The sequence below is a fragment of the Perissodus microlepis genome, chromosome 2, assembly GCF_051167445.1.
Source record: "Perissodus microlepis isolate ML-2025 ecotype Zambia chromosome 2, ASM5116744v1, whole genome shotgun sequence".
Taxonomy (NCBI): Eukaryota; Metazoa; Chordata; class Actinopteri; order Cichliformes; family Cichlidae; genus Perissodus; species Perissodus microlepis.
The window spans coordinates 33,253,925-33,266,505 of NC_140462.1; the positions used below are offsets into that span (position 1 = coordinate 33,253,925).

General features: G+C 41.6%; 1 protein-coding gene across 1 annotated transcript; it reads right to left on the reverse strand.

Annotated features, from left to right (window-relative positions):
* Window positions 1-4,599: 4,599 nt before the first annotated feature.
* LOC146393019 (fibroblast growth factor 4-like) lies at window positions 4,600-11,334 on the reverse strand. The gene is made up of 3 exons (XM_084939199.1): window positions 11,043-11,334; window positions 8,332-8,435; window positions 4,600-4,776 (listed from the first exon to the last, which is right to left on the reverse strand). Exons 1-3 carry the CDS (start codon window positions 11,332-11,334, stop codon window positions 4,600-4,602), a joined length of 573 nt encoding a protein of 190 aa, XP_084795325.1.
* Between the last annotated feature and the right edge of the window lie 1,247 nt (window positions 11,335-12,581).

Below are 12,581 nucleotides of genomic sequence, written 5' to 3' on the forward strand. Positions count from 1 at the left end.
CATTTAGTCCGTCACTAATGATATGACTAACAAACTAGTTCATGCATTTATTACTTCCAGGCTGGACGACTGTAATTCATTATTATCAGGAAGTCCTAAAAACTCCCTGAAAAGCCTTCAGCTAATCCAAAATGCTGCAGCAAGAGTCCTGACAGGGACTAGAAGGAGAGAGCAGATTTCTCCTGTTTTGGCTTCCCTTCATTGGCTTCCTGTTAAATCCAGAATTCAAAATCCTGCTCCTCACATACAAGGTCTTAAATAATCAGGTCCCATCTTATCTTAATGACCTTGTAGTACCATATCACCCTATTAGAGCACTTCGCTCTCACACTGCAGGCCTACTTGTTGTTCCTAGAGTATTTAAAAGTAGAATGGGAGGCAGAGCCTTCAGTTTTCAGGCCCCTCTTCTGTGGAACCAGCTTCCAGTTTGGATTCAGGAGACAGAAACTATCTCTACTTTCAAGATTAGGCTTCAAACTTTCCTTTTTGCTAAAGCATATAGTTAGGGCTGGACCAGGTGACCCTGAATCCTCCCTTAGTTATGCTGCAATAGGTGTAGGCTGCCGGGGATTCCCATGATGCACTGGGTGTTTCTTCTTCACTCACTATGTGTTAACAGACCTCTCTGCACTCAATCATACTTGTTATTAATCTCTGGCTCTCTTCCACAGAAATTTAAAAGAGAAGGAAAATAAGTGTAATGGACTTATTAAGAGGAAAAATCAGAGAACAGTCATGAAGTTTCTTCTACAACATCTGAGTTGGAGCACAAGGTTGTCAAACATCATGTCTAAAAATGGCAGCAAAGTTTCAAACACCTATGCACTTCTATATCCTGGTAGCCACATTTTGCACTGAGCCGCTAATGAGCTGAAGGTAAAAGGAAGATAAACCAAAATCCTGACACAGACAATAAACCAATAGAAGTTTCTTCATCATTTATAGATGATGAAGAACACTCATTTTGAACCACCCAAAGTGCACACAGTGTAGGAGGCCAGTGTTTCACGAGAACATCCCATACCAGGGAGCGCTGAGAGTTCGGCCACACTTGGGGGTGGCTGTAGTTCAGGAGATCGAAGGTTGGAGGTTTGGTCCCTGTTGCTCTGGTCTACAGTTTGCAGATCAGCTGCTCTCTGATGAATGAGTGTGAATGTTAGATTTGTGTAGAAAAAAGTGTTTGTATGAATGGGTGAATAAGAGATGTTGTACAGACGGCTTTGAGCGTAAAAACCTGCCGTGTAAGAGCCAGTTCATTTATTTAAGCTCTTTGAATGTTTGACAGGATAATGTTACCATGCTGAACGGTCAGCCATCGATTCAAGAAAAATAAAAAATTAAAGAACTTTTAAAAAAGCATTAAAAACACATGACTTCATTTTGGAATAAAATAAAGTTTGAATGAATCCTGGAGGATTCAGGAGGCCACAGTTTAACACGTGCAGTTGTTGGTTCTGATTCTCACGTTTTTATCTTTTTGACTTCATCATTCAATTATTCACACAGTTTTTAAAGATGTATTTAGGATTTAAATGATAAATAAAGTCTGGTCAGCGAGTTGGAAATAACACAAAATTCCCTCAAGTGGCCTTTTGGTCGTTGCTCACTGCCACAGAAACTTTGTGCTGCAAGAAACAAATGTTACAAAAACTGTTCAACCTGTCAATTAATGAGTTTCCTTTGGCACCCTGAGTAATACAGTTAGTTTGTAATGTGACTGCTGCATGTCAGAGCTTTGTACTGTATGTTTGTTCCAGATCACTCAGTGCATTTAGCTCTGAGACTGTCCATCAGTTTGAAGATTAAATCAAATCAGTTTGACTGTGTGATAAATCCATCAGCAGCTTTCCATCAGGATACCAAAGCAAACGCTGTCCTTTACACTGCTGCCACCGTGTGGGTCCAAACTCCTACTCCATTCATTTGAGGTATTGAAATGTTTTGTATCTTTTTATTTAATAGAAACAAGCTCCTACAAATAATCTTTGATTTATTGTAGGGCGATCGTGGCTCAAGAGTTGGGTGTTCGTCTTGTAATTGGAAGGTTGCCGGTTCGAGCCCCGGCTCAGACAGTCTCAGTCGTTGTGTCCTTGGGCAAGACTCTTCACGTACTGGTGATGGCCAGAGGGGCCGATGGCGCGATATGGCAGCCTCGCCTCTGTCAGCCTGCCCCATGGCAGCTGTGGCTACAACTGTAGCTGCCTCCACCAGTGTGTGAGAGTGAATGTAAAGTGCTTTGAGGGGTCCCGAAAAGCGCTATATAAATGCAATCCATTATTATTATTGCAGGCCTCTTTGTTAATGTGCATTGTACCTCTAAGCTCATGAGCCCACAGTTTGAACAGACACCAAATATTTAAATGGTTCAGAAAAGAAAGACTCTGATGCAACTAAGATTTGAATGTGTACATGACGCCTCAGTTTAGGATTTGTATAGTATATTATATGATTAACCTTGCTGTGGATGGACGATCACGGACGTGCTCTTGAGTGAAGTTTGGCCCGTCGTCAGCATTTGCATTTGTCTCTGCCTCACAGTTTTATTGAGGCGATAAAACATTAATGCTCATCCTCCATCTTTGCTCTGCTAATGTGCTCATAGTACTATAACCATAACCATAGCTAGTCACCAGGTAGTGCACTATTATATGCTCTCTGCTCTTTATCCTCACCCACAACTATGGACACGCCTCCCTGAGCTTGATTCTGTTGAAGGTTTCTTCCTGTCAAAGGGAGTTTCACACACCCCAGGGTCACCGGGTGCTTGTTCACTGCAGGTTGTGTGATTGTTTTGGTTTCTTTCACATATTGTAGGGTCTTGGGGCATGTGCAGTCATGTCAAAGAGAGAAGAAACTCCAGTGCTGTGCATGAACAGGGATGGGTTACTGCTCTCAGCTTCTGTCAGCTGCACTAGCCTCCAGTTTTTGTCCCCTCATGATTTGGAGCAGCTCACCATAACATAGCAGGTTGGCCCCAAACTCTGCCTGCAAGAGTCCTTTTTAAAAGGACTTTTAAATGTAGTTCAAGCACAGGTCAGCGAGGGAAGGCGATCATGCTCAGGCCTAATATGTCCCAAATCCTACTTAGGTGTTTATCAGCCATTATGCCAGGTCAGTCAAACACACTGTTCCACTAATCCCTCTTACTGGTTCCTGCTTTGGTGCCTACCAACCTGTCAAACCAGGCTGGAAGGAAAGTTTTGCATTTTGAAATAAAACAAATCTTTTCTGGCTGATAGTTTTTCTTATGCAGCCGTACACGAAGCAGCTGCATGTCTCCTCACATTCCTGGTCACTCTTGCAGCAGGTAAACATCATCAGCATGTTGCTGCTGCTGCCACCAGTGTGCTTTCCCACTCATGCAGTGTTGACCTGTTGGAATCCCGAGCTGAAGCCTTCACTTTCTACACAATCAAACACACAATCCTCTCGTGCTCTTAGTGCTTCGGTTTTCAACTTCGAACCAGCTCGGCACGTCTTTTATTCGAGTGGTTTCAATCGAGCTTCTCTACTGCAGATGATTGATTAGGTTTGACTACTTAAATATTTATAATGTACGGTGGCCCCTAGAGACAAAGCACGTACAAACTCCAAAACACATGCAACTGGAATTTGCATGTGTTTTGGAGTTTGTACGTGCTTTGTCTCTAGGGGCCACCGTAATAATGAGACCATAAACATATTTAAAAATGAGATGCGCATTTATTCACACAAAGCTTAGAACTCTATGAATAATAAGATAAACAATGTGTCATAAATCGAACACTTTAGAATATGTAGAATAAATACATTTCAAGGGGCGTGCGCCAGTTTAACCAAATTACAGTTTACATTACAATCAATATACAGCCAATATTTAGCAGTAGCGTGTTATAATAGTGTTCAAAAAAACGAAAACACTACTTAAGTGCAAACATCAGACATTGACAGTTGACCGTACTAACCAGCAATCAGCAACGTTTTGCTGTGGTTTCCGTCTCTTCCACACACATCCAGGCTGGGAGGAACCACTGGTGTAGTATGCATGCAGTATGTTGTGTGGTGTAGTATGCATGCAGTATGTTGTGTGGTGTAGTATGCATGCAGTATGTTGTGTGGTGTAGTATGCATGCAGTATGTTGTGTGGTGTAGTATGTAGTAACTGGTATGGTGGAGTTTCCAAAGGAGAAGAGCTCAGTTTTGGTTTGATGTTTGATGTTTTATGAGCACAAACTGGGGAATTTTCAGTTGCACCAAACTGTTCAAACTTTTAATGTCAGTGATGCTTTTCACAGAGCGATTCACGACCGTCATGACTTAGTCCTCCTCCTCAAAAACTCAGATTGATATTCATTATACATGCACATATTTAAAAAACAATTAAATTTATTCATTAGGATGAACTTCATGACTTGTCACTATATCTGGTAGTTTTGAGGTAAATTCAGGTGATTAGTTTAGTGTATTTGAGTTCACAGTCTGGTTAATCTCACGGCGTTTACTCTGCTTTTTAAACTGCGTCTCAGTTTGCAGCATCATTCACTGTAGAATGGATAACACAAAATGTAAGTTGGAGCCCTTCACTTCAGTCTACACTGTTGAGCGTTTTCACATCATAATTCATATTCTGGGAAGGAAGTGTGTCATGGTCATTTTGGGTGTGACCCGGTTGCCTCTTTTGCTTTTGCCCATTTTACTGAGGCCAATGTACATGCCAGGGTACGCAGCTGACTCATAGGCGTTGTAGTTGTTGGCCAGGATATTCTCCTTGAACTTGCATTCATCGTTGTAGTGTCCCTGAGAGGAAGAGGAAGGTGAAACGTTAGAAACACGAAAGATTTTACATGTCAGCATTTAGTCTGTGTGCTCCTGTTTCTGTGCAGTCATGTTGATGTAGCAGCTCCCACAGGACAACCAGCCTGGATGTAAGAATTCCTCAGTGTGTGTCTGAGGTTTCATCAAGGGCATGAATATCAGAGTCAGAGTGAATTATTCTTTTACAGGGTGGAACGACTGTACAGCACTCTTTTTTTGATGATTTTAAAAGACAAGTTTGAATTCATTTTGGATTTTCACAACTTCACACGGGTCAAAAACTGACTCAGCTGTATGTATACAGTCACTTAACTCTTTTAAGTGGTGCTAAAGTTTCTACAGTGTCTTTTAATTTGACAAGGCCAAAGCCTATTTACATCTCGTTAGTGATCACGACTGAGTACAACTGGTAGTTTCTCAATGGATTGGTCCCGAGGAACTCGGTGACGATCTAAGACGTAGATTTACACGAGTCGGGAAGAGCTCTTGGAGCCATTTCTAAACAGCTGTAGATTCCAAGATCATCAGCTCAAACATCTGTACATAATACAAGTTTGGATGTGTCACCGCATCACCACACACACTTAGGAAGAAGAGCCAAAGTCAGAATCAGAATCACTCCATAGTGTATTAAGGAGTCACTAAAGATGTCACAAAAGTACTTAGAACAAGCTTTAAAGAGCTGCAGACGTCACGTTCCTCAGGTCCACAGGAGTTATTATGCCCGATTATTTCCAAGCCGTTCAAAAAATATTCTGAAGACTGATGAAACAAAAGTTTAACTTTTTGGTAGGTTTGCATAAATCTAAAATGAATTGTTTTCCACTCTTTTGTAATAAGAGCACCATACAGCTTCTCTGCTCCTTTAGGACCAGGAAGACTTGCTTATCGATGGAGTCACAAATTCTGTTTTCTGCCAGAAACATGGACAATATCCCCCATCAGTTCAGGGCAGCGTTTCTGCAGAATGACAATAATCCGACACACACATCAAGTCCACATCTGAAAGGCTCCAATACATAAAAGCAAGTACATTGATATGTAAGTAAAAAAAGGTTTTCGAGTGGTGCAGTCAAAGTCCAGACTGGAATCCAGCTGAGATGCTCCTGCTTGAAAACCCTCCAATGCAACTGAATTCATCCAAACAGTGTAAAACACTGTCAGTTAGTGCAAACGCTGGGTCATAGTTGCAGCTGCCATCAGTGGCACAAGCACTGATGATTAGAACGCTCGTTGTGATCTGATGTCACAAAGTCTACATGCACGCCTTCAGCATCGAACAAAAACAGAAACATCTGTTAGACACATAAAGCAAATATATTTCTGCATGTGCACCACAAACCGAGCAGAAACATGTCCCTGTGAACTGCTGTGTGTTTCCAGATCAGCTGCACCCCACGGTGCCTGTTTCTGTCCTCCGGCATGTGTCAGGTTTCTGCTTCTGCACAGTGTGTGAGCAGCTAGAGCAGGTTTATTTCTGATATCAGCCTCACAGCTTATTTATTGACTGAAGCAGCTTTTTGGAGTATTATTTTCCTGTGCTCGGTTTGTTTTGAAAGTTCAGTCGTATGCACATTAAGACACGACTGTTTAAAGCAATCTTTAGTTGTGCATGCAGGTCTGTATCTGTATAAATGTACATATAGGACAACAGCTGGTGATTAGGTGTGTGTCTAACTTATGTTTAGCTAATTACTCTTTTACTTCTTATAAATTTGAATAAAGCTACTGTCTTAATTTTAAGATTTTAGATTTAACTGAATTTGATATTCCAGATAAATTAATAAGCCTAAGAGCAACTATCACAACCACATTAGGCACAAATAAGACACGCTTTGTTTCAGCATTAAGTTCAGCACAATTTAACACAAACTGCATTCTACAAATGTCTTGATGCTCAATCATCCAGGTAAGGAAATCTCCATAAGTTGATTCTGTTCATCTGGACGTAGCGTTTTGTGGGAGAAACGTTTCATCATCATCAGGTGACGTCTTCAGTCTCAGCTGACTGCAGCTTTCAATCTTATAAACAGGACATTTGCATAATGACTGAAACCACTGAAGGAACAATGGGCTGGGAGGTCAGTTCCTTAATCTTAATTATGCAAATTCTCATGACCATTGATCAAAGACCACTGATCGATGTCCATGAGTCCCATTCACAGAGAGTTGGGGAATGGCTGCAGTCACAGCATTGTAAGATGGTGACAGATGTACCCTTATTTACCTGATGTACCTGAGTAAATGTGGTTATCCCAGCTGGACTTTTGTCAAAGCTGGGAAGGCTCCTAAAGAAAGCTCCAGCCGATCCAGGAGAGAAGGACAACCGCTGCCAAAGTGAAAACCTGTAGTGATCCCGTACGTGTCAGGAGTATCGGAGCAGCTGAGACGCATTTTTAATAAACACCGCATCTCTGTGGCTTTTAACCACCCCCCAAAAAAAACTGGTCCACCCCAAGGATCGGGTCCCCCGACACAAACAGAGTAACATAGTGTACGCTGTTAAGTGCAGGAGGATTGACAGGATTTATACATCGGGGAAACCAAACAACCTCTGGAGAAGAGGATGGCACAACACAGAAGAGCTACTTCGTCAGGCCAGGACTCTGCAGTCTGTTTACACCTACAGGCCAGTGGACACTCTTTCAATGATGAGGATGTAACATCCTGGACAGGGAGGAACGCTGGTTTGAGGGCGGAGTCAAGGAGGCCATTTACGTGAAAAGGGAAAGACCATCTCTGAATCGATGCTGTGATTGCAGCCATTCCCCAACTCTCTGTGAATGGGACCATTGATCAATGTTTGTTGATCATGACAATTATTGATCATGAAACTGACCTCCCAGCCCATTGTTCCCTCAGTGGGCTGGTTTCAGTCATTATGCAAATGTCCTGTTTATAAGGTTGGAAAGCTGCAGTCAGCTGAGACTGAAGACGTCACCTGATGATGATGAAACGTTTCTCCCACAAAACGCTACGTCCAGATGAACAGAATCACCTTTTGGAGATGCGTTCTACAAACTTCAGTAAATCACAGTTTGTATCATTTGTTTTAATGTACTTTCCCTCAAAACCTTTTTGAAACGCCAACAAATACAAATGCAGATGTGTGTGTGTGTGTGTGTGTGTGTGTGTGTGTGTAATTACAAGTACGTGTCTCATTTATAGTCCTGGAGTGGGTTGGCTGGACGTATACCTCATTAGAAGTTGCTCATTTCAAGTCTCATATTTTTAGTTCTATCACTCAGTGGGGACAGCTGACCACCATCACCATCCAGCAGTCATTTCATTCTGCCAGTTAAACCATAACTTAAACTATTTATGCCCATTTAAGGCTTAATAGATAACATGAAGACTGTAGCATTTAGCATGACGCCGCTCGTTTCAAAAACATTTCCACTTATTAAATTTATTACAAATGTCAGTGAGCAGTGGCTGGTGGAGGGTTACGGCATGAACATATGGGTGGAATGCTTTGGACCAACTCACGGCATGCATCACAAGCCCCCGTGTGCAACAACGGTTAAAGGTTCTTACCGAGCCATAGAGTTTCCCTTTGTCATTCATAGCAACGAAGAGACCGCTTCTCACCCCATAGAGAGTCACCACTCCTCTCTCCACTGGAGAAATTTCTAGCAGGGCTGGAGTGAAACATGAAAAGGACAAGTTGCTAATGCTTAGTAAAGTCATCAGGTGCTGCATATCTGCAGAAGATTAGGACAGCTCCTGCATGCTTATGTTTCTTAGTGAAATGGTTCATGTCATATAATGAAACTTGAAAAACCCATAAAAACAACATAGAAAACAACGACCAGACTTTAATACAATCTTTCTGTTTTAGGGTTGGAGCCTGGCATGTTCTCCACCCTAATGGGTCGACACGGGCCTTCTTTTGAAAGTTTGTGTTTGTGACATATATGAACAATGGCGTTAAAGCAGACACACTTACACTAAAGGTGTCATGGTCCTTCTTGATGTTTTTGTTATTCCTTTCAGTCTAGTTTCGTTTCAGTTTATCTAGTTACATTCTGTCGTGCCTGGGTTACAGTTTTAATTCATGATTTATCAAGCTCCCCATTCGTCTCATCCCTGTGTGAAGTCTTCTGTGTTTATCTGTCATGTTTCATGTCCAAGTTTTCTTTGTTTGTCTAGTTCGAGTCATGTCTGGGTCTCGTTATGTTTCCCGTTTTATTTTGAAGGATCCTTGTGTTTTTTGTTTATTGTATTTAGCTTCACGTCTCCTGTCCTGTCATTATGTTAACTGTTGTCAGCTGTTTTCCCCATGTGATTCCGCTTCCCCTGATGATTTGTTACGTGTACTTAATCCGTGTGTTTCTGCTCAGTCGGTGTCAGATCGTCTGTTAACCTCACCACAGTTTTCATAGGTTTACTCCATTGTTTCTCTGTGTTTTCTGGTTTACTCAGTGTTCATAGTTTGTCATAGTTTTTCACTGAGTGTCACGGCCTTTTTGTTAACAGTGTTCATAGCCTCCTTAGTTTCCCTAGTTCCTTGTTTTTCTTCTGCAATCAGCCAATAAAGGCTCGCTTTATTTTTGAAACTACGTTTTGTCTCCACCGTGTCTGCATCTGGGTCTACCTCTTTCCTCACACCGGCGCACCCCGTCGTGACAAAAGGCTCATTCTTATAAAATATTTCTCCATTTCCACGACACAAAAACAAATATGCACTTTGTTATTTTGGTTTGATTATCTGATTTCAGTTTGTTCACATAAACAGCATCTGTGCTGAAGGCCTGTGTTAGCTAAGTGTGTGGAGTACTCTATCACCTCTACAACGTCAGCCTCCATAGCAACTCCAGAGACTCCCAGTGCTATGGAAAATGATGTGGCTGGTCCCAGTGCCTTAGAAGAAGCATCCAGGGGCTGCAGGCCTGTAGCACTGACCTCTCATATCATGAAGGCTAAGGAGACACTTCATAAACGCCATCTCCTGCATGTGTTTATATGTCACTACTATACGTATAGACATGTACATTCTTCTTCTCTCTTGTGTAGTTTGTATTTTGCCATGTTGCTGCAAGTTTTAGATCATTTATTTTCTCGTACGATTCACCTGAAGTATCATGCTGTGTTTTCCTTCTTTTGGATTCTGTGTGTCGTCACCAGAACAACTCCTCACATCAATCAGACAAACAACAAACACAAAACCTCTGAGCCCAAAAAGGTGGTCAGAAGAGAAAGCTTATAATGCACAAACACATTAGTGCAGTCATTACGGAGTCTGTGCCCCATAATTCCAATCAAGTGTTTGATAATTCATTCATTCAACCTGTAACTGTGTTCCAAACAGCAGCGTCAACCTAGCAGGAAAATCACTTTGCTTTTGAGATCAGATACGTTTTATAAATATCTATTTACACACAGTTTACTGCAAAGATCATACTTGAATTCAAAACTAATTATAAGCCTGGTTTATAAATGGGGCTCTGGGGATGATATAAGTGGAGACTGGGTTAAAGGTTCTGCTCTGTTCTGTGAGGCAACATCTGGAGGCCAGTGAACAAACTGGTGCTTATAAAGAACTTTAACTGAAAGCTTAAAGTGCTTTTCACTGCAAGCATTGACACAGGCATTAATGTATTATTCACACACATACACAGATTCATTTTGGGTTCAGTATTTTGTTAAAGGACACTTTAGCATGTGTCGCTCTGCCTCCTGAACTCTAACTCAGTCGCTCTAAAGTGTTCTGGGAACATTTGAACATGAAATCACGTCGACTTCTGGGTTCGTGTCATATCTCTTCAGCCGACGTGCTGATCTGACTGACAGACTGACAAACAATTTCCTCATTATTGGAGAATAATTTACAAACATTTATTAAATAACACGTGTCAGTGATTCCGATGATTTTCTTATAGACAAGATAATTAGACTTTTTGCAGAAAATCCGCCCACTGCTGGCCATTGTTTTCAAGTTTATTGCAAACCTGACTTTATTTTTCTGAGTGTCAGCAGGAATTCTTTTCTTTTCTTTTTTTTTTTTTTTTTTTAGCTATTTATTAACATAATGCAACTGCATGATTTCTTATCTTTTGATGTAGAGATACAAAACAGAAGAATATAATAATGTACAGTATGTTTGCATGCAACAAGCAGTCTCCTCAATCCACGCAGAAATCACTCGACCAAACTTTGACTTTTGAGATAGTTGGGTCTTTATATTTGTTCTTATCATAGCAACAAATGATAAAGGTGATGAATCAGGGAAAGGAAAAATTACTTACTGTATCTGTTTTCATTGTGCACGCCTGTGATCTTCCCATTGGGTAAGACCTGAATGTGGAAACCAATGCCCACGTTACAGTAAAGCCTTCTCAGTCTCTTTATGCCCAGCAGGTATTCTCCGTCTTTCGCTGTCACTTCCCTCTTGTCCCAGATGTTGCTGCTGGGTGAAACCAGTGATCCAGCGCTTCGTGCCGTTTGTCTCGTCCGGCTGATAACTGGAAGCGGAGCAGAGGCGCTGCACAGGAGGATCCCATACAGAAGAAGCGGGAGCTTGGACCTTGGTGATGACATACTCTACCTACCAGTCATAGAAGTACACAACGATTGTGTTGTGCTTATCCAACTGAATGTTTAGTTAGTATGAATAAAAACTGGTAATAAAATCTTCAGTGATCAGAGAATTATCCTAAAGACAATACCTTAGCTCCTGCACTCTCTAAAGCTCGGTAAACATTTTCAGTGTGCATATTTAGACATCTTGAAACACCTCAAAACCCAGCGGGGGTCCAGTTTGCAATGTTTCGCGTTTCCTAATTTTGCTTTGTCCTCAGGTAGAGTCAGCAGACAGAGAACACACTTATATGTGGCCCGTATTACATCACGCACCACCTGCTGTCATATTTGCCTGTGAGTCATAGATGCCGTAGAAGAACACAAACTGGGATATCAATAAAATACATTGTGACAGAAAACAAAGAGGAACACGCAAGCACACAGAAACACAGTAAATAATAAACAAAGACATTCAGACTTCTGAGCCACGCTGGGCACTCATGTTGCTGTATACTAGGGCTGTAACTGCCTTGAAAATATTCAGCAGCAGATCAAAAACTGAAGAAAACCATGAATCAACATATGATTCTCTCTGTCACTTTACCTGATGCTGCTGAAGTGAAGCAGAGCAGAGGTACAGAGGTCTGATTACAGACACAGCTAAGCAGTTTGTAATTTGGCATCATTTTAAAAAGTTTCTTGTTGGAGGTCATTTTTGAAATAACAAAACAAAACATAAACAAAACAGCGTCCGACAGCGCTGTAAACAACGGTAGACTGGTGCACAACAAGCAAGCGAAAAATGCAGAAAACAGAGATTTGAGACGAGAAACTGTTCTTGAAGTATACTGAGAGAGAGAGAGAGTGCATGAAGTGTGATTTTATCCTGGTGGAAGTAAAACAGCCAAAGTCAGAGTCAATTCATGTTTATCAAACGTGAAGCGTAGCTTGGACCTTCTTTTGCTGCTGATTCAGTGAATTTTGGATGGAGAGTGACAAAACCTGCAGCTTCAGGCCACTTGGTTATGGCGTTCCACGTGTGTCCTGCCTGCCAGCATCTTGCACCCTGCTGTTATGTGCTGGATGGTCTCAGGGGCATCTTTGCACAGCCTGCACCTGGGGTCTTGCCTTATGTGCTGCCATGATTAATGCATGTGCTTTCTTTCAGTGCAGCTTTGCTAGCCATTGGTGCGACTTCTAAAAATAAGCCACTTCTTCTGCATGCTGTGCGGGTCCTGGCCTTTCATGATGGTTCATTTTCTTGC